This window comes from Synchiropus splendidus, chromosome 17 (assembly GCF_027744825.2).
Source record: "Synchiropus splendidus isolate RoL2022-P1 chromosome 17, RoL_Sspl_1.0, whole genome shotgun sequence".
NCBI lineage: Eukaryota > Metazoa > Chordata > Actinopteri > Syngnathiformes > Callionymidae > Synchiropus > Synchiropus splendidus.
In genome coordinates, this window is record NC_071350.1 from 4,372,501 (window position 1) to 4,394,850 (window position 22,350).

A 22,350-nucleotide genomic window follows, 5' to 3' on the forward strand; every position below is an offset into this window, starting at 1 on the left:
TTTTCAACACATGTTTAACTATTCAAAATGTCCGAATGGGTTGCATGTTTCAAAACCTTGCAATACACGAAGCTTGGATGTGCAAATGTTTGACATATTGTATGTATGTATTTTTATTTTTTTGAATGACAGCCGTCATTCACGCATCAGTCCCATTATGTTGACAATTTTCAAGAATCCATTTACCATAGTGGCAGAGACACATTTATGTGTGTGTCCAGCAACATAACACGTTTGTTGACTATATAGAAGTATTCAAAAGATAATAAACTGGATATAAAGGTGATGCAGAGAGTATACAATACGTGAAGATGAATATGACTTTCTTTTAATCATACTTAATACAGGTCACAGTAAGTGAGTGATTAAATGGATTATTGTGAAGCAAAAATGTGGGCAAGCACAATGAATATTACATGAGATAGTGTTCAGGGCATCTTAAAGCTACTGGATGTCTGACAACTCTCTAAGAGACGGTGCATCTTAAGGCAGTCAGACGGAAAGCTCAGTTCCCACAATGCTCAGAACAGTGATGTGTTTGAAGCAGGACTGTTCCGACCCAAAACTAAATGAAATATGAAAATTGTCTTTTTGCTTCGCAAAGCCCGGGAGGCACCAGGAGGCAACAGCGGCAATCTGTTAATGGCTCTCTGCCTGTCGCTCCCCTCAGTCAGGCTCTGGCTTTTTCTTGAAAAGACTTTGATTAAGAGAGGAGGAAGGGAAAAAAAAAATCATCACAGAGAATCAGGAACTTGATTGAATGTATAATTATCAAGGGAGACAGCAAATATTACAGCCTTAAGTACAAACTTAAAGAGAAGCGCAATGCACAGAGGGCTGCAGGGGGTCATTATGCAGGCTTTGGAGAGCAGTCTGATACCCCCACCTCCCAGCTCGGCCCTCCCCTGGCCTTTAACGCTCATCCTTTGCTTCCAGAAGGAAGATTCATGAAGGCACTTTCATGGCAAGATGGTGGACCTATGCGACAGGTTGGGATTCAGTAACAGATTCAGATGACATAAAATCTTGATAAAAATATGAAACCACTTCAGACAGGTTGAATTTGTTTCTTCCTTCTGCTATAGTGGCACATGCAAATTTCATGTTCTGAGGCATCGCTGAGCAGGGAGTGAACAATGAAAAAACTAATAAAAAATAAAAATAAAACCAGGAAACCAGCAGCTTGTCCCACATCACACTCAAGATTGAAAAGGGAAGCAGGGATATTGCTTAATTGATAAAGAACTGCACTTAGGTGCATCATTCATGGCCATTTCAAATCCATTGAATAAATGATTTATCACATTAGAATAATACAAATAGACATAAGGCGCATTAGGACATAATGAAATGACGTTTTGATTCACTTATGTATGTGATTGATGGCATTGTGGCCTCCGTTAGACACGAAAACCTACATCTTCTTCAGTCTCTTTCGGCAGTTCCCATCAGGGGCCGCCACAGAAAGGCAACCTCCTCCACCTTGACCGATCCAGCACATCCCCCCTAGTCACGCCACACCAACATTTTTATTGCAGTTTCACTACACACCAGCATAGAATTCCACTGTGAGATTATGGTCTCTATCGCATTTTTCTTTTGTCCGATAGGTATCAACTATAATGTTGTTTTCTTACATTTATGACCAGGCAGATGCACAGACATTTTGGGAGAAATTATTCCCAACAGGTAAATCATTCATACATTTAGTCTTTTTACCAACCACAGAGTAAATGTCAATGCAACATAAACATTTGACATAAAAAATGAAGTGCTCAATACGTTCTGTGAACTAGGATCATTTGCATAATTTACTGTTTAGGAAACGTCAGAAGAGTGTTGCAGTGGTTGTGGTTTTCAGGGGATTCCTGAAACTCTTTTTTACTACATGTATGATGCTGGTCAGAGGACACTGCATGTGGTGGGGTGGAGGGGGAAGCGAGGGCTTCTGAGCACCTCAGATATTCGGCTGGGGGGGTGGGGATTGTTGACAGAGCTGTTCTCTAGCTATTCTCAAATTTACAAAAAAAAAAAAAATAGCAGAAAGGGCTCCTGTCTAGAAGGGCAGGTGCTTGAGCACCACCAGGGGTCTACCAGCGCTGGTGCCCGATCGATGAGACCCATCAAATACATGTGACAGGGACAATCTAAAGGACAGAACTGTCATTTAAAGGCCCGACAGTGGACGGGTACAATACTTGACAGGTTACTCAGGAGATTCCCTCATGTCCACTTTACATAGGCAACGTAGAGACACCAATTACGTTTATATCTGTGGAAGAGAAGCAGAGTTACACACAGAGAAAACATAAACTCAAAAACAGACCCAGTTTGACCAACATCTTCGTTCAAACTAGACACCCTCTGGCTCTGAGGCTACGCTACAAAAGAATCCACCACTGTGCAGTTCTTTTTGTTGTTATTTGCCATGTATTTCTCACAGTTTGGCTCAGTCGTTTCCACTGTTTATTTTCATCAACATCTTGAGTGCTCACCACGCTCAAAGTTTTGCACTTAAACGGGATGTAGGAGTAAGCAGCATGGTGTCTGCAGTCATTTTTGGAATTCATATTATCAGGATAGAATAGCTTGAAGGCATATTTCCTGCCGGAAAATGCTTATTCAGTCAGTAATGGCAGTCGAAAGGATGATACTATGAGTCACATTCACACAGCGAGATAATTTAGTTTTAGGGATGCTACGATCAATCGGCCACCGATCGTGTTCGTGATCTGTCACTGCCGATCACAACAACTGATCACGAGAGTCAGCGCTCTGATGAAGCCTCGCTGGTTGTGATGCGTCCGCTCCTCCCTATTTGTTGCTCATTTGGCAGCAGCAAAACTGCTATGGAGGTTCTTTCAATCTGTCATCTAAAGTTTGTATTCTGCAGCACATGCACGGGAAAATGCTGTGCAGGGAAGCGTCTTCAAATGAAATACGCCATTTAAAGCTCCAGCACTTGACGGAGAGTTTTCCGGGCTCATGACAGTGAGACGGCTGGCTCCTCTGCTGCTTGCTGTTAGCGCAGCTAGCAACACCCACCGGTCCGAGCATGACATTCAGAACGCAAAATAACAGAAATAACAATTCATTTAATCGAGCTGTGCCTGAGTCCAGATACAAGCGGCCAGTATGTAAATATTTCACGGGCATAGCAGAGTCTCTAGACACTCACCAAACTGTGCAAGATATTTCCATTGTTTACCTCCTTGAAGAGGTATATAAAAACATTTCTGAATTAAAAGTATTTAATGATTCATTTTTTCATATCTTGTATACAGAAGGTCTCATCATATTGATTACAAATTCATTGTCAATCCATGTGATTGGTATCAACTATTTAGTTCCTAGGATCTTTATACAGAATGGTTCCAGTCGTGTTCTTACATCCAGGATTAGGTAAAGTTCTTTTTATTTTTACAGTCCTACAGTAGAATTCTGGAACTATTTTACCATAAACCTGGGAAGAAGAATTTGAACAAATCACAATGAATACATTGATTCCTGAAGCGATTTTGAGCTTCTGACCAGTTTAAATTAAACTAAATAAATGAATCAATTCTGGATCAATTGTTCAATCATAACATGGATTATTGTGTGAGAAGACAATAGAGTTAGTTTCATCACATATTGTGTTTAGTTTTAGTTATTTAGAAGCCATATAGTGTTTCTCTACATATTGTGACTTTCTTCTGTTTATACGGCTTGCCATGAAGTGGTGAGGCCACCCATCAAACACAATGCAGTACAATAGAAATTGCAGTCTTGGGCTCAGCTTTCCATGATGTAACGTTCTCTTTACATTGCGTGTGCCGCACCATCTTACAAAACACACAAAGAGCCAAACACTTGTGTCATTTGAATCTCAGAGGAAAGAAAGCCTGGTGTGAGAGAGAAGGCATGGTTTGAATCAGAATGGTATCTCATGCTGAAACTGTTTCAATGAAACCTCACGCAATTCTAAAACTGACAGAGAATGCTACAGAGCTTGGAAAATGAACACCTCTCCTTGAAGCAAAACATGTGATGTAATGTTATTTAGTCTCTCTGTATCTTAAGATGGGCTGATTTTCAATCCATTTCTGGCAACTGAATCAGAGACCATGGTTTGCTGGAAGTGAGGAGAGTCCAAGTTACGGTCCAAGTCGTGAACTTCATGAGCCAGGGCCTCACACCAGTAATACTTTTTTGCAATTCCAAGTCAAGTCTCAAGTCCTCGGCCACGTCCAAGTCCAAGTCATGTCTTTGGTTAGTTAGAGTCTGAGTCAAGTGTCTAAGGAAATGAAAGCATGAACTATGGCATCATCATCATCAGGATTGGTTTTTTTATGCTATGCTATTGCTAATGCTATTGACATGACATTTTAACAGATGACACGGGTAACACGAAATTCGTGGTTGTTGGTTTTCATGTATGTTTGGTGTTAACATTTACAATACACGAAACAGCTATAGTCGAATGAGCAGCGCTCTTCAGTCTGATGTTATTGCTGTGATGTGGCGACAGCCTGGACAGAAGGCAGCGTGAAATCATTGTTTCAATAGTGTTGCTGCTCAGCTCTCCCGTATCGGTCACGGTAACTGAAAACTGGATGCGTGCAAGTGAAAGGATACCTGTGCGAATAGCACTGACTCTGTGTGGACAGTTCACTGGTGCTAATGCTAATGCTGCACTTTCTTTCATGACTATCTTATCTGGATGCGGTTTGATAAACTGGAAGTGGTTGATGCAGCATCTTTGATTCTGCACTTGCAGACGTTGCTGTTATATACTCTGTTGTTTGCCACCTCTAGTTACCATCACCAAATGAAGGGCCCAATTGGCTATTGTAGGGTGAGCGGCTGAGAGGTGCGCATGAGTGCCCTACGAAAGACCTTCTGCAGAACAATGTTGGGTGGGCATGAGATCACGAGTCACAAATCTCAAGTTGAGTCTCAAGTCACTTGTCCTTCAGTCAAATCTCAAGTCACCAATAGGTGCGACATGTGTGTCTAACTCTGCCTCACACTGCACTTCTGTTACTCTTTTGATGTCTTCTTCGTATTACTTTGTGTGCTCAATTACGCTCCAATTATTTTCTGTTGTTCAGTGTAGTAGTTATCAGCAACAGTGTCTGTATCTTTCATTCATTCCTTCAATATTGAGTTCCATTATATCCACATAAGACTAAGAATAATCTGAAACAAAACTGGGGGTTGCTTTTTAAAGGCTCTGAGAGCTATTGAGAATAAGCAAGGCACAGTGAAAGCAACGTTGCACCAGGATGCAAGTAAACCAAACAAAACATAAAGCAAATGCAAAACAAGTGTAAGTGTCTGTGTCCCTGCAGTTTTATGGCAGCATCCTCCATCTGCTTCTCACCGCCTCTGGTGGTTGTGTGTGATGGGTAGCTCATTTCCAGGCTAGATACAGTCTCAAAGCAGACAGCTCATCAACATGAGTGACAAGTGGCGGGGCCTTGCAACAAGCCCATCTGAGATGAAGTTACCCGAAGGGGCAAACGAAAAAGAAATCCATATCACAGCTTTAAGCGTCTGAGACCCACCGTAACAACAAATAGAGAGGAATGAATTTTTTCATTTGTCATGCAGAGGGAAGGAACCGGTGGTGATCGGACACTTTTGCAAGGAGACTAAATGAAAGACATTTAAATTATTGACAGATATTTGTTTAAAGTGCTATGAAAACTCCCAAAATGACAGCCATCCATTTAGAGCTGTCACAACATCACATCTTATTATCTCACATCAGCACCTCTGTGAGGATTTACAAGCTCGGTTCAAGCATTAGGCCTGTGCAATATTGACTGCGTGGAAATGCATGTTAACTTAGAGGCACAAATTAAGAATTGATTTTTTTCTCCAAAAGGATATTTCCATTTGTTGGAAATGCGCTGCTACATTCCATTTTGTGTGGAGACACTTTTTTTTTTTTCCAGCCCTCATTGAGCCTTTATGGTCCTTGAGCACCACTGAATTTGGAGATATTCTCCAATGGCAGTGAGAAAAGCCTTCAAGCAAGTCTTTTCCTCTGTGACTGGAAATAAGGAAATACATGTCAAGCCCATACAGTGCCATTCCAGTCCCTCTCGTACCATCCATCATTGAAGGGCAGAACACTAGTTAGAGATGGTTGTGCGTCACTCCGTCCCCATCACACTGTGATGGAAGGACGACCCTGGGGGGCCTTTTCTGATGCTGGCTCGAGCAGCCTGTGCCCCAGCACCATGGTCGGTCTACACCTGCTATATGAGGCAGGGTGGACAGTGAATACGACCCTGAGGACTCAACAACTGCCACCGTCAGCTTCCTCACCTGCAGTTATCATTAAAGTTTTTAAACACTGGATTTTTTTTGGGGTGGGGGACTGGCAGTCGACATCTTAAAGTCACAGGTGACTCCAGGCTGATTTTAAAAAAAAAACATCTCTCCGCATTTGTCTTCACAAACTCGTACCAAACTGTTGCTTACCAGCGCAGCGAGAGCAGTCAGCGTGCTTTCCAATTATTCGGCAAAGTACAGAGAGCCTCCACTTTTGCTGGAGTAATACATGAGCACATCTAAAGCTTAGGGACACTGGCTTAGGCACACTGGCTCGCTCATTTATTTTGCAGGCTTAGTGCTAAAACCAGACATTTGCAGAGGCGGCGTGGTGTTAAAAGCACTATTTATGAAGCCTAATGTGTGCTTATATGCATGTAGTTTTTTTTTCAGCAGCAAATTCAGAACACTCATCTGGTTTTTATCCATATAACATGGATGAAGATAAGAGCCTTGCGGATTGTGATGATCTCAGTGAAATCGGAGAGGACTCGATTCCAGCGAATCATTCATGATTTTGGCTTTTTTATAATATAATATAATATAATCACATTTGAAAAGGCATTTGTAATGTAGATTGATAATCTATGTTTTTAATATAGATTGTTTAGTCACCCATTCAAATAGATGTGTGCGCTATCACTGCTGGGAGTTTTCAGGTTAAAAAAAGAAATCCAGTGGGGTGAAGTGGCACATTCAGCGACTCCAAAGTCATTCCATTTCTCACCCAATTTCTTCTAGACATTGACTCACCACCATCGATGTGGGCCTCATTACTGGCAAAACCATGAATATGAATTCAGGACTGTCCACTCACCTGCTCCGCGCAATTGAGCAGTCCAAACTCAATACCATCAAGACTTCCTGTGCTTCAGTATGTGCAAACCATTGCTTAAAAAAAATCCAAACATTTACACTCACTGAATCTGAACAATGTCAACAACATGAAAAACATGAAAGCCACATTTTCAGCGATGCTTAGTAATATTCAATGTATGAAAATAAGCCTTTTTTTTTATCAGACTGGTAGTTGCAGACAATCTATCCTCACTCGAATGGCGTAATATAGTGACGTTGGGAAAGTGGACTTTTGTATCCTAGAAATGCAGTCTTCTATGTTGCATGTTGAGACAAAGGCACTTCAGTGGGGTCCTCTTCATGAAGTGATGTCAGTTGCCATTTATAGCCGCTTATGTGGCTTGTATGTCACAGCGTCAAGATGTGCCACTGGCGGCGGAACATGTGCTTCAATTGAAAACTTATTGCATCAACATGCAATAGTGAAGGCTGTCTTTGGTTTCAGAATAAGGATGCAAAAGTCGACTTTCCCAACGTCAATACATCACGGCATCAGAGTGAGGATGAGTTGGTGCAGACAATGTGTAGCATAGGTGTTTGTCTACTGAATAAAGGTTTCAAAAAATAGAAAGATGGAGGACAAAACATAGCTCTGTTCATTACGAGTATCAAGCATGTTCGACAGCATTTTTAACAAAGCTGATCTACACTTTCTACAACAACTCTTTCACATTTCAGGTCCCATGTTCAAAACTATGGCGTCTCCGGTAATATCCAAGCATGCGAGTCAGCTGGCCAAAATGACGAAACCATGGAGAAATCTCTTTCATGTGCAGTGTGTAACTGAATAGAGGGTCAGATTTATTGGGATGATAGGGATTCCATTCTGTTTCAATCTAGATTTCGCATGTGGCTGTAATCTTTGCCACATAATTAACTGTCAGCTCACACTGAAAGACAATAAGCCAATTTCATACTTAGCTACAGTTAATGGTCGGAGCTGTCAAGCTCTGTCCTTTCTCTCACATTGCCTCATTCAAAGGTCTGGCCTGTCTGCAGTTGTTTGATGAACACTGCGATCTGCCAGGCCAAAGTTTGGAATGAGAGTGTAGGTCACATTGTTACTGATCGCGCAAGCGAAAGCACATTTTCAGATTCAAATTGGTCCAAAAAAAAAAAAAAATCCATAATCACTCGGAAAGTGCATTGCCTTGACACTCTGTCATCATTTGGGGCTGGGCTGCATTGTCCCATAAGGTCATTGGTAAATGGGTGCACCATTGTCCATGGTGTCAGCGCACAACCCAGGTTGGATTTTAATTCTGCTCCAGTTGGGTTCTTTCACTGACCTATTTGCTGTGAGATTAAATTACAAAACAAGTGGGGGGTAACAAACAGCCGTGGCTGATGTGAGCACAGCACAATGCATGTGCTTGAATGAGATCAGAATTACAGGCCAATTACTCATGACAACATGCCTCCGGGGACCATTTCTGAGGACTTCAGAAAAGCCCAGTACCATGACCTGCCCCAGCTCTGGGTGGTGGCAACGGAGTTGGCTTGGCTTTATTTTCTTCTCCACTCAGTTTAACAGCCTCAGAGGGAGGCTGACACGGACACAGAACTGCATTACTGCTCATGAACACTGCAAGTATCACTGCTTAAATCTGACCGCCTCAATCACCAACCTAAACTTACGAAGAACAAAATCATAACAAGTGCTGGACAACCTGCTCTGATCTCCAATTTGTCCAGTTCGCAGAGGCTCTCTTTGTCGCGGTCATTTATTTCTGATGCTGTGCTCTATTGACAATGAAATTGCATTATGCCCACTCTAAGATCTTTCATTATTTGGAATAGAAAAACCCTTCAACCACAGTTTATGCTGATATTTTATCGTAGATAATGAGGGAATATAGAGAGGCAATCGAGGAGGGCGGTGCAGAACATACTGAGCCTCAGTTTTTGTTTTCATACTGGAAAAAAAATATGATGTTGACATGAGAAGAAAAACAAAAAAATATATGTTGCAAGTGAGCTTTCTGGATATAATAGCTGGTCTTCAGCTAGACATCCCAGAATAAGCACTCCATGATTCAATGGGTTTGTCATGGAACATCAGTTATACAAAGTAGAAGTTGTGTTAAATGTTTACTGTCAGAGGAGAAGGCATGGATGGTATAAATAAGGGCTCAGAATGTCCTTTATATACATTAGCCTGCTAGCAACCACTAGATATGGGCTTATATGGTTGTCAAAAAGACCCAGTGACATCCATCAGAAAATGCTTTACCCTCGCAACAGCCTGATCTTATCAACGGGGGCCCCAACTGACACTCACAGGACAAAGAGACCCTGTTACCCTCAATCATCTGCCTCTCAGTGGGCACCCACTACCTGCTTTTAAAACGTCCCCCTGCTTTCATGCCGTTTATCCGAATACACACACACATATAATTATTCAAAGGAAACCTTGGTGTTGACACGGTAATGGCTAAAATGGCGGCGCGTTCTGCGATAGCGATATGGCAGGCTTTGAAAGCGAAGGAAAATCCCTGACAGGAGTTCAAAAGGAACAAATATATAACACTACATGCATCATCAAAGAGATCTAAGGCTCGAGAAATCAGACGGCATCACTAAAGAAGCCCATTCTCATGCAAATGCCATTTATTTCATTTTATATCTCCCTTAAAAACCAAAATGAGTCTGCACAGGGAAAGAAGCGCGGTGGTCTGGAGCTGGGCAAGCCGCCACATCAATCCCCTGACTATGATCTGTTGTTGTGATGGTATTGTGAGCGCAGGCTGCCACACGCCACTACCTTTCCCCAGTTCACCTCTGTCCTGTAAGTTCATCTTTCAAATCGCAGCCAGGATAACCGTCGAGTGATCTGCCGGATAATTGCTCTGCGAGGACACGTCTCTCATTGTGTTTCATATAAATATCATCAGATAATTACTGCTATAACATAATCTAATGCTTCCCTTGATCAACACAGCAATAAGGGATTCTATTACCGCGAAAGGCCTTTAATAGTTTCATTGTAATGAGTTGTGAGACTTCATTCGCCATGTTGCTCATGTAGCAATTTGTTTGTATTTCAAGATTGATGCTGAATCACTAGCAAAGTGGAAAAAAATAGCAGATATATTGCAGTTTTTCAAGGAAAGTCTTGATGTTCTCAAACTGGATGTGAATCGGAGAAAGTCAAAACACTTTCACACTTTCGGTTTTGGGGTGTTCTGTGGCCCCAGATCTGTTTGGATTTTTGCCGGCTTCCTACGTCATGTGCCAGAAGATTTTCATAGTCCTGCTCAAGTACTGGACTCAGGCACTCAACAATACAGGCCGTGTTAGTCAGGGTGAGAAGAGCACGAGCAACCAGCAGCACTGAGAGAAACCATCCATTTCCATCCATTAACTAACACACACCCACACAGGTTTGTTGCAACACCTATGAATGATCCGCTCATTGCCATAATGCTTTCCCCGGCCTCTCACCATAAACCTAACCATCCAAAACCAACGGCTAAACTTAACCAAACCTAAACCCATTATCATGATGTTTTGAAGTTTTCAGCCTTAAACTTGTGGGGACATGCAAAAGGGGCCCACAAACACTCCACAAGGAAGTGTTTTCCCCAAACTGGTCATCACTAGGATTGGAAAAGTGCAGGCTCCCATCTTTTCATTTGTGGGTATCCACATTGAAATTGAGGTGTTTAGTAGTTTTAGCCATTCAACATTGTCACCTTATAGTAAAAGGGGCCAAAAACGAATTTGATAGTAGACTCAGAAGCTATTTCATGGGCTAGTGTGGGCATTTCAATGAATGGCCTGGAGTAGTTTTAAGTTGCGTTGGAATATTTTGCAGAGTGTAAAGGACACACTGTTGAAACAAGTCACAGAGAAAATGGCAAAATAGACATGCCTTCACAACAGGCACTAAAGTTAAAAACACCTCTCCAGTATGAAGAGTGTACTGTAATATAGAGAATAAAAAAAAAAAAAAGTTTTCTGTCCAAATATTTATGGACCTTGCTGCAATTTAAAAGTATCATGTTGGATTTAAATAAGACAAATACATACATTTTAAGGCCTTACATTTTCGATTTAAATTATTACGTGTGCATTTGAGCGGCCATCTGAGGTCAATGCAGGAATAGCCATATGAGATTAAAAAAATAAAAAAAAAGACTGGTACACTGAATCAAAAATGCTGTACTATATGGTTATATAAAATAATTAATAAAGGAGGACATGGAGAGGATGGACGTGACTAAGGAGGATGGACAAGATAGGTTAGGCACAAGTTATGTCATTGAACATCAGGTAAACATAGGTAAAAGTTACATCTGACTTATGACCGGGATCAGTTCCGATCAACCGGTTGTAAGTCAGATTGGACATAAGTCGAATGCCATTCAAAATAGCGGACGCAAGGTTATAGGTGCTACTGTAGTGGTTGATCTCTGAGTGAGAGTGAGATGCTGGGATACTGTGCTGCCGTAACTGTCGTATGTGTTGCCGGGCTGCTACGTGCTGCGGTGCCAGACATTGAAAACAGCAGCAATATACATGTATGCAAGAGTGATGTGCACATGGGAGTCATTTTGCTTGAATTTTGTGAAATGTTTAAACAATCATTTGGATTCACCAGGGATAGATGCAGCTGCAGTTATTTAGCTGTCAGATCAGACTTTATATCACGCAGAATCTGTGGGACAAGTTGCACATCTTCACACACACATGCGGCCGATAACAGTTTTCATGCGGTTTCAAGTTGCCAATTTAAAAATAATTACAGAGCTCAGTGATTATGATGAGAGTAAAGTAAAAAGCTCCGTGATGAAAATGGTTTTTCGATTCACAGCAGCCGATGCAAATGGTTACGTACAGGTGCCCACCACACGGCCTGACAAACACACACGGCTCCTGCTGAGGTTCCACGAGAGGTGAGTTGTTTTACGGCATTGGAGCTGCTTATGAAATGAAAAAGGACCAAGACATACGAGAGAAATCCACGGCACATTCAACCTTTTTAAAGGGTTTCTGTCAATATAAACCAATGGCTGTAACCTTCATCATAAAAATTCCATAGATGATTTTTACTATAAATTGCAAATGTTCATGCTATTCAAGGAGAAAAAAAGCACAAAGGAAGATTAGCAAAAAGGAATGGTGCAAGAACATTTAATGACTGGGAAACGGTACTGTTGCCCAAAATGGCATTTAACGTTGGTCATCTTTTCCACTACACCAAGTTTCTTATTTTTCATCTGCAGTGAGTGTAACACAGTCTTTTTCAGACAAGTGAGTGGCTTATTTTGCTTGTATACTTTCTCCTGTAGATGATACAATGAATAGTTTTCTATGTCAATGACTTCCCACACATCCTCACATAACCTTGTCGGTAATATGACAACCAGTCAGCATTGTTCAACTTATCATGGGTTATTCTTATTATTGTTAAAACTTTTCTTTGCTTCCTTTAGGACAATGAGGCCACTGTTTATTGGCCAGCAATGTAAAAACTTAATGGTATTTTGGAGCAATAATATACTAATAATAATCCAATTCAATGAAATAAACATGTAGATGCAAAGTAGATTGGGAATACAAAAATTGGAATTAAACACATATTATTATGAGTTTATCCCTCCAAATAAACATAAAATGTGTATGTGGGTATGAAAGTAACGTATGATCAAAACCAACATGCACTGCTCTAAATGAAAAGCACAGGTGAATAGTAGCCACCATCAGCAAAACCAACTTAAGACTCATATACAGCTTCCTGGTGCAGAAGAGTTAAACCACATAACCAGGTCCTACAGATGACAGCTCAACAACTGATTTCATGTTGAACATTCGACTTTTTTTCTATTTGGAAAGAGTTAATTCAGGTTGACATAAAGCACATTTCCATTGATCTGTTCATGTCAAAATGCAAAAAGCAGCCTCAAAATACTCTGGGTCAATGATCTGGGTCATCATGACAAGGTCAAAATCTGTATCTTTCTGTAAACATATCTGGCCCCTGCATGAGGCCTATACTGGAGATCGGAAACATCTCTGACCCTTGTACATTTGAGGCTTCTCTAAATACCCTGGAAAGGAATCAATTCAGTTGGATCTACGCAGCTACCTTTCCTGCACATCCTCGCCATCCGTGAGCCACATCATTGTTTCTTCACGCAGAGTGGGAACAGTTCAGGTGGTTCAAACATTTGATGCCACCCGAGGACCTGGGAATCACAGTCAGACGTTTTTACCAGCAACATAAGGGATGTAAAGGATGTAATAAAAGTAAAGGTTAAATTTAGAAAACGTTGAATGCAGCAGTCACCGCAATGTGTTTCAAGGAAATCCTTGCAATGACATTGATCTTTATTACTTTAATTTAGCCATCCCCTGCACTGCCCACCATTAAAAGCCTTTCACCAAGTGCCTCTTGTAGAACCAAACATTAGTCCGTGTCGATATTTTCTGTGCTTAGAGGTGCAAAGGCTGAAAGTCTGGAGTTCATAAAATGTGCTTATATCCGACTTCAATGGAGTGACACATCATGGCCCCCCTTCCATTTCTGCCCGTCAGTCATCACCTCCGCAATGAATTTAGCTGCACACCAGTACAACCCCTCGCTCTGTCAGTCAAACGCTTTCAAAAAGACATCACTGTTCAGGTAGAACTGGGGAGGAATTCCTGTCTCTTTTGATTTTCCCGTCTAATTCTTATTTTAGCCCGTCTCTCTCTTAATTCCCAGAGGTGAGGATTACATTGTAATGGGGTCTCACCTTTGGTGCCGGTTGACTGTCTATTTTTGAGTCTCCTTGGCTCATCCGCTGGGCATTCCACCCGTGTCAGGGAGTCTTAGTCCCCTTTCCCTTTCATAATCTAACACCTCTGCCACATAAACAACCATCATTTCATTTTTCTCTCTCTCTGATCTCCACTCTCGATCCTGCCCTCGCACTGCTGACAACAAAGAGTAACTGACAAATACCTGGACTCTTCGGAGGCAAAAAAAAATAAAAGAAACATCTACATACAAAGCAACCTCAGATTCAGCAAGCAAGGAGTGAGTGTATGCCACTATGCAGCAGACAGAGCCTTCTGGTCAGTAGACGGGACGGATCAGACTGAGCTGTGGGTACGGAGCTGTTGTTTGGTGTTATGGATCAGTGATGTGGAGAAGGAGCAGGGAAACCACTACTACACTGATTTCCAATTGAAGATTCGAAACATAAAATCCTCATTAAGGCTTGGTTAATGTTTCTTGCTCAGGGTCCCTGCGGTGCTTTGACTTCAGCTTAGAAAGATGTCTAGTCCGCTTGGGCCAAAATGATTGAAATAAGCTCCAAGTTTCCATAGTGTGCAAACATTTGTTTTGTCTTGTCTCTGGTAGAAGTGACATGCGTGTAAACAAATCCCAAACGTCTTTCTCATGAAGTGAAACTGAAGCAATGTTCTTCTACTTCTATGATCTTCAGGGTGTGTGTATCACTGTTCATTGAACTATCATGTCAAAACAAAAATGAAAAAGAAGAATATTTCATGCAGTTGCTGGGAGTTGACTTAAAATGAATGTTTTCCAATTTTCCACGAGCAGACAGGAAGAGGAAGCACCAATGGCACCAATGTTTGATGGAATTAAAGTATGTCATGTGAATGTTTTTTCCAAATAAATACATAGATTAAAAAAAAATCCAATATCTACGGAACCAAAATGCATTGAATTTTCATGACATTGCCTGACAGTGAGTAAAGACAAAAAGACTCCAGTATCCTGCAGGACATATGCTCCCTGTGGCAGAGTAGCCAGAGTACAGCGCTTTGGATCACAAGGTCAAAGGTGCGTGCCCAGCTGTGGATACAGTTTCTACATACAATATCGCTGTATTTTTATAAATATCTTTGCTTTTGTTCCTGTATCTATTTCAGTTCAAATGGACACTTCAATTACGAACTGATATCTGACAGTAACTAATTCACCAGTAAGCATGTTGGGTCCAACTACTTCACTTGAATTAAATTTGGAACTGTTTCTTTTCTCTTTTTTGGATCAAGAGAGAGGACAACTACATTTTCAGTTGAAGCTTTGGCTGGCTAATCCTCACGTTCATTCTCTCATCAAGGGCACTTACCAACAAAATAAAGATCCTTGGACAGACACACGGCAGTGAAATATTGTTAGGGAAAAGTGGAAACCCATCAGGTACAACTACAAATCCACAGGCCAGTTTTATTCATAGTGTAAAAAGTGAAATACACCATGAGAATCACTTCTCCTGCTGTGTAAGAAGGCAGGTAATGGATTATATTTGCTAGCTTAATGCAGCACTGTTGCTATTATGATTCTCAGACCATTGAATGGCACTTAAAGCTTAGGATCCGGCGATATTACGAATCCGTGCTGAAAATATTCATGCTAAATTTTAAATGGATGAATGACGCCTGAGTATTCTGAGGGTCACACCAGTCTCCCCTCTGAATCTGCATTCACCATGTATTTGTAGGGCAACTATTGAGGCTAAATTTACCATCAGCCCCATTCAGTCTACACATTCTGTCTGGAGCTGGGTCAAAAATGTTTGACAGACAGTCTACGAAGTTGTCTGAAGACGTCAGCAAACACTGTGGAAGCTTGCCATCACCTGATTTCACCCCAGATGATGAACTACCATGATGATTTCATCTTTTGGCCACGTTACACCAAGTATTTCCTGATCCAAAAGTGGAATTATACTGAGGTTAAATGAGTATAATCATGGTGTGTGGGTGTGGAGTGGGGCGTTTGAAAAAATATATGGATTTGCTGCTCAGAAAATGTGGTGTATTCCCACTGACATGGCTCTGCGTTTCCTTGGATTATGATCAGCCAAGCCAGCGTGTTTGCTAGTGATGGGTTCATGAGGTTTCATGAAACTGTCTCTTATTTTCAGAGCTAAGTAGGATTTACATTTTTTTTTTTTAATGGTTTAAAAATGATGTGAAGTTTCATTCAAAAAGTTGTTCCAAGACATATAAGACTGTCTATATATATATATATTTTTTTTTTTGTTTAAATTTTTTTTTTTTATATGAAAATTAGGACAGTGTTTCATGAAACCTCATCAAGCCATCACTCATGAACATGGTTTATATTAGAGGAACAATAAAGATGCCACAATAATACATTAAAAAAGTGCTTCTCTACAGTCTTCATCACATCATTGTCGTGAAGATAGTGGCATGTTGTGTGGCTTTGGAAACAATAACAATCATATCACTACAAAAGTTTCATTTTTCTGTATGACCGGAGCATGACTGGAGTCAAGAAATACTGTAGCTCAGAGTACACACGGTGTGGACTATGCAGATGTCATGGTTCAGATTTATTTGGAGGGCAAATGCTCCATTAGTTGGGCTTTTTAATTAGCGCTCTAGTGAGAGTGGGTCATTAAGGATGCCTGACAGAGGAGCTGCTGATGAGGAGGACGGAGACCCTGTTAACTCCAGCGCCTGCGCCGCACAAACACAGATTTGCTTCAAAACCAATAACATCTGACACAGTCATCAACAAATGCAGCATCACAACAGCACAGGTGCCACAACGCTCGCACGATGAAATGACCAAAGAGCGCACAAACAAATGGCACATGAACAGTGGCAGCGCACAGCCAGCCTCACCTGGAAAACCAGGCTATCTGCATGCAGGCTCATTGTAAACACAACATGGACTGTCAACCAACCGTTCTCGGGATGTTCGGTCTCTCCTATGCTGCCATCTGGAGTGGTCCTCTCGTAGTGGTCCTCGGGCAGGGTCAGAGGTCCAATGCGAGGACCAGATGAAGACTTGCTGCTCGGCGTCTCAGATTCCTCTAAGCCGCTGTCATAGTAACTGTGCTGGGAGACGTCCTGCAGGTCCTGCACTGGATTGGTGGAGAAGGTAACCCGCCGATGAGGATGCTGTTAGGAAGCAACAGAGATATTACTGTCTAAACTCCGTGGTGACAATTACGCATCTACATCGCATTTTATTTTTCACGCAACCCAAGGGGATTGGCGGTTTACCACAGGCCAAAACCATTCTAATCCGTAATATAAAGCATTTATGGATGTCTGTACTAACAATGGCCAATGAACAATCTCCAAATAAAAGCCGGCTTCTGGAACAGTTATCTCCTCTTTTCATTGAGCTTTTTCTCCTTTCATATTTGCATTTATATTTTGCTATGCGCTGTTATTGCGTGGTTCTCTAAAAAAATGAATGAGGCATCAAGGGGTTAATAAACACTTTATAATGTCAACCTGCAAAGTCAGATTATTACATGTTATTACATATTACATACACACTTAACACTATAATATCTGTCTTTGCAGGTCCTTATAAAGTGTTATAAACCATTGGTGCCTCATTCATATATGTATATATATATATATATATATAAACACACATATATATACATAATGTAACGTGGCGCTTACTGCAACACATCACTTAGCTCATGTTTCTTTTTTTTAAATTGCTTTTTTATTTATAGTTATATTATTATTTATATATCATATTATATTTTAATACTATTAATTAATGCACACAAAGAGATAGACTGAAACAATCTGCTCAGGAACAAACTGATCTGAAGAAGCAACAATCAGTTGAAAGGCCATTCGGTGATGCAGGAACAAAATATTCTCAATCTGCAGTCTTGCTTTATTGATGCCCGTGGGCCATGCGGTCCTGTTGCAATTACACCGTAGACTGAACTGTTTAGGACCACTGTCTAAATTTTGCAAGCCCTCTAAAGTTCACTTTTCTAAAGTCAGAAAATAGCATTAAATATTAAAACTTCCATAAATATTAAATAGTCCGTGGCACTATTATTATTCAGGGGCTCACATAAGGTAAAGATGTCTGAGTAGCGGAGGTGTGTGCGCTGAAATAATGTGTCTGCATTTCGGATGCAGGTTTGAAGGCAACGTAAGTGATGAAATGAATGAATAACACCATAAACGTGTGTATTTACCACATCACTCACACACCACATCTTGTGCGTGAAAACGTTGTGTACAACACAGTGTTCACAACACCGTTCAATACATTGATGAAAAACTGTGGTCAAGGACTTTCCTTGTTCGGGGAGCTTTCTTTGTTCCGAGCAAGTCTCTGCTGAACCAACACAATCAACAGCTCATTTCTGGCAAACAATGGGATGTAATTGTATTTATTCATCCACCTCATAACATACAATGTTGCATTTCAAGTATCCTGAAGAAGGAGGACTGAACTGGTTTGTTTATGAAAATATGAATAATTGGGAAATAGTGCAAAAAATAAATAAATAATAATGAAATAAAATCTAAAAATGCTGCGGCCATTGAAGTCCCAAATCGTATTCCGCATAGAAGAGCCGAGAACGAAACGTTCACAGTCACACCCTTGATCAAATTGAATGGCTTGTAAATACAGTTAGGAGACCATTAAACTTCCACTTCCCAAGATCAGTTTACTAATGGCAACTTACCACTGATCGACAATAGCAGGATGACTCACATGCGGTCTCAACTCGTTTACTCCCTCACACTCGCACACACACACACATGCACACGTATGGCTCCCTTGTAAAAGCCAGGAAAGCACTGATACAGCAGAAGCAGACCTGCCTCTGCTGCACAAGCCCCAATCGATAGCAGCAGTCTAGGCTCTTCACCGCTCAGCCACTTTTCTGGCAAACAAATCCATGCAAGAAATCTCTGGAACCATCATCCTTTTAGTACGTGGACAGCGGATGTATTGGGGGAGATGCTATTAGAGAGCTCCGATAAGTGCTGTGAACATTGTGCTTCTAATAAAATCCAAGAGCCTAAAAATCCTTCCAAAAAGCAGTTTTCTACCTGGCATTCACTCCTGGGTTACATTCCGCCTTTGTGTAGGAGCAAATGCAAGCAAACGTGGAGCTTGGCAAGTTCTGAAAAAAGCTTCTCCCATTGAATTTGCTTTTGTCTGACATTTTTGTATTTTATAAGATTGATAGACTGTGACACCAAAAGCAACTCCAAACTGGAACATTCCAGTTAGGTATTGACTAATACCAAACGTGATGGGCTTTTAGACCTCCTGCAGCGATGACAAGTCACAATTCAAGTTAAAAGTCAGACCACCAATTGATGGTAAATGGGAAAAAGCTGATGGTTGCATTGATAGGCGGCTCAAAAACTGCATGATGACCTCAAGGGGTTTCTATTTTTGGTCAAGTACAAGTGCCCATGGCAAGTCTCTATTCAACATACGCCACTGGATTGGACTGGGGTGATGTTCATTGAGCGAGGCACAATGATGTCGGAATATGAAACCCTGCCAGTTTTGCTGACAGGAATCTTTTTTTTTTTTTATGTGTATGCATTCCTGAAGGTTTTTTTTTTCTTTTAATCCAAAAAGCTGACTTTAGTTTCCAAAGAATCCTCAACTTTAAAAAATGTGAAGCAGGTCTTGGGACAACTCCTTCATGTCTGTTTTGTGCTACGATAGTTTTGAATGAGATCCTTCATTTCATTCAGAATATGAAAGAACTTGTCGGTTCATTTGGGGTGTGCCAAAAAACTAATAGTTTCACAGAAGAATTGGCTATTCTCTGCAAAAGGGTGTGGCTGCATTATACAGACCCAACCAAGTACATATGCCAGTAGCACACAGGGCAATGCATAGGGTGTTCGAAAAGTTGTGCAGTGTCCAAAGCTGACGATAAAACTATTGAAGCTGTGGCGCTTTGACCAGTCAGAGCCCAGATTTTACGGTGACGTATGCAGAACGGGAAACTTCAGAGAGGTCGATCGCATAGTGATTGCCCGTATTCATAACTTGCCGTGTTGCCAGCACCTCTGAAGGATCAGATGGCCCCAGCGATGGTGGGGTCCGGTGTTTTTTGGTCTTTTTATAGACTTCCACAGTAGATAAAGGGCTGCAATTCTGCCTCTGTGGATAGCCATATTGCCTCTACACTAACTTTAGACCCGCCCTCCTGCCGATTGACCTACTTTTCTTTACGCGACTGAAGGGGCGAGGAGAAGCTGCCCAAATTGCTGGAATCGAGGACAACAGTGCCCGGAAATTGCAGGGCTACTGTCGCCAAATCGTACTTTGTTTGAACGTATTGAAAGTACCAGTGGTTGGATTGTAGTATCAGTAAATGTAACCATTTTATTATTATGATTTTACCAAAAAATCTGGCTTAACCAAGCAAGATTCATGAATAAAGCATGTGTTGAGATAGCTGTACATATCTGTGTTTTGCATTGCGCTCCACTGTTGTTTGGCACTGAGCCTGAGTTGCTAGGCCCAATGACCGTTTGATACTGCTTGAAACGGTAAGGTCTGATGCCCGCAGACTGCTCCTCACACTCTTCTGAACTGGAACTAACACAAGCCAATTCCATACAAGCCATATTGAATGTGCCATCGACGCTTTTAATCGCTTCATCATGCATGTTCACTCGCTGACGTCACAACATGGCTCCTCTCTTTTCGACTAAACTACACCAATTTTCATCATGTCGGAGTATTACATTAAGTCTAAAGCATGTCTTCATCCGTTATCATCCTTATTTGTCCAAAAAACATTGTGAATTGCATTGATTTTAAATGAACACAGGGTAAAGCAATGCTATTGATATAAAGGTCATCACTCTATTCACAATCTTACTATATTCTATAGACAGTACTCTGTATAACATCAGAGTGGTGTGTAAGTGGAGCTTATTTCTGATGGACTTTGTTGTACATCAGTGAAGGTATGTGGTTCTCTATGCCGATGTGGATGCAAGGGTGGGGGCTTAGGATTTAGTTGTTCAAATATAGATTATTGCTAAAAAAAAAAAAAACACTCCTCAAGGCATCAGTTGCGGAGAGTGCATGTTTCCTGGGTATGATAACTAGCTGAAGCGATAAAAAAAAATTCCTCTTAGACAGAGCACAAATCCTTTGCCAGGCCTCAGGGGTTGCAACGATGCAGCTAAGACGGAATGGGGAGATGGTCATGCAGACATGGTCGGCACGGGGCTTGAGGGGACAAGCAGAAGGATATGATTGTAGGAGACTGGAGGCGGGAGAGTGGGATCGCTTCAGCATTGTGGTTGGGGAATAAGAAGCTTCAGGGACGGGACGGCTTTCTTGAAGATATCTGAATTTACAACTCTATTTAGGCTGAGCTAAAATTGTCCCATTTATCTGGATATCGCATCTGAAAGCAGATGGGGAGATTTGGCAGGGTTATGCTTTGCTGAAAGGAACTGAGACATTCAGAAGAAGTCATCAACAACCATCACCCACTGCCTACCTAGAACCCCTATAGCACTTAATTCCCTTTGACAGCAAAGAATTTATCTGCTTTCTGAAGCTTCATATTAGTCTCGAGCCACGCTCGGTTACACTTGAAAATGTGCTTCATAAAATGTTTTGACAGAAAGAAAACCTCACAGTCTGCCGGTATTATTTTTGTCATGCATTATTGTTGACACAGTGCAGACAAGGTCCAGCTTTCCATTTAACATGATGGCCCTCATAATGACTGATCGTTTCTTTATACACTGCTATTCATGGTTCACAGTCCTGTCATGGTAAAACACATTTTAAACAAAGCCACATAGAAACACATTTCATTTCAGGTTGAGATGAAACTTCTCGTCTATAAAACGTGATAATATTAATAAGACATTTTAAATCCTTTATAAGGCTTTGCAGAAGAGGTTATGAACGTTCGATGAAGCCTGATAATTGCATTATTATGTGTTACGAATGTACTAATAATGTATTATAAATGAGTGCTTAAAGTAACATTGAGCTTGAGATGACAACTTCTCTGTGATGCCCAGGCCTTGGTAAATATACGTTGCTTAAATAAGGCACTGAGTTTGAAAGCTTTGCCCTGTGGCTTGGCTCTCTCTCTTATCACCGCTATACTATGAAAACAGTAACACAATTTGTCCGCCTTTCTGCCTGGTTTTGGATAACAAAATTATAGCTCTGTGCCTTACTCCGAGCAGCTACCTTATGTCTGGCATGCAATGAAGCTGGATATTTATGGCTCAAATTAAGTAACAGCCATTGCAGTGAAATGTCATTTGGAGTTTTCAGGTACGAAACCTCTATCTTTCTATTATTCCGCTCACACGGCTCCCAGCTGCTGCTTTTAACACGTTCACCACCGTCATCGCTCGACTCACAGCCCTTTTTTAAAGACCTCCACT

The 22,350-nt window shown here is 41.2% G+C and overlaps 1 protein-coding gene across 1 annotated transcript in view; it reads right to left on the reverse strand.

Moving 5' to 3' along the window:
- pcdh1a (protocadherin 1a) overlaps positions 1-22,350 on the reverse strand; it is a 115,774-nt gene that overhangs the window by 17,111 nt on the left and 76,313 nt on the right. The window contains exon 4 of the mRNA XM_053848004.1: positions 16,860-17,076. Coding sequence (XP_053703979.1) covers positions 16,860-17,076 — 217 coding nt within the window. The remainder of the gene's footprint in view (positions 1-16,859; positions 17,077-22,350) is intronic.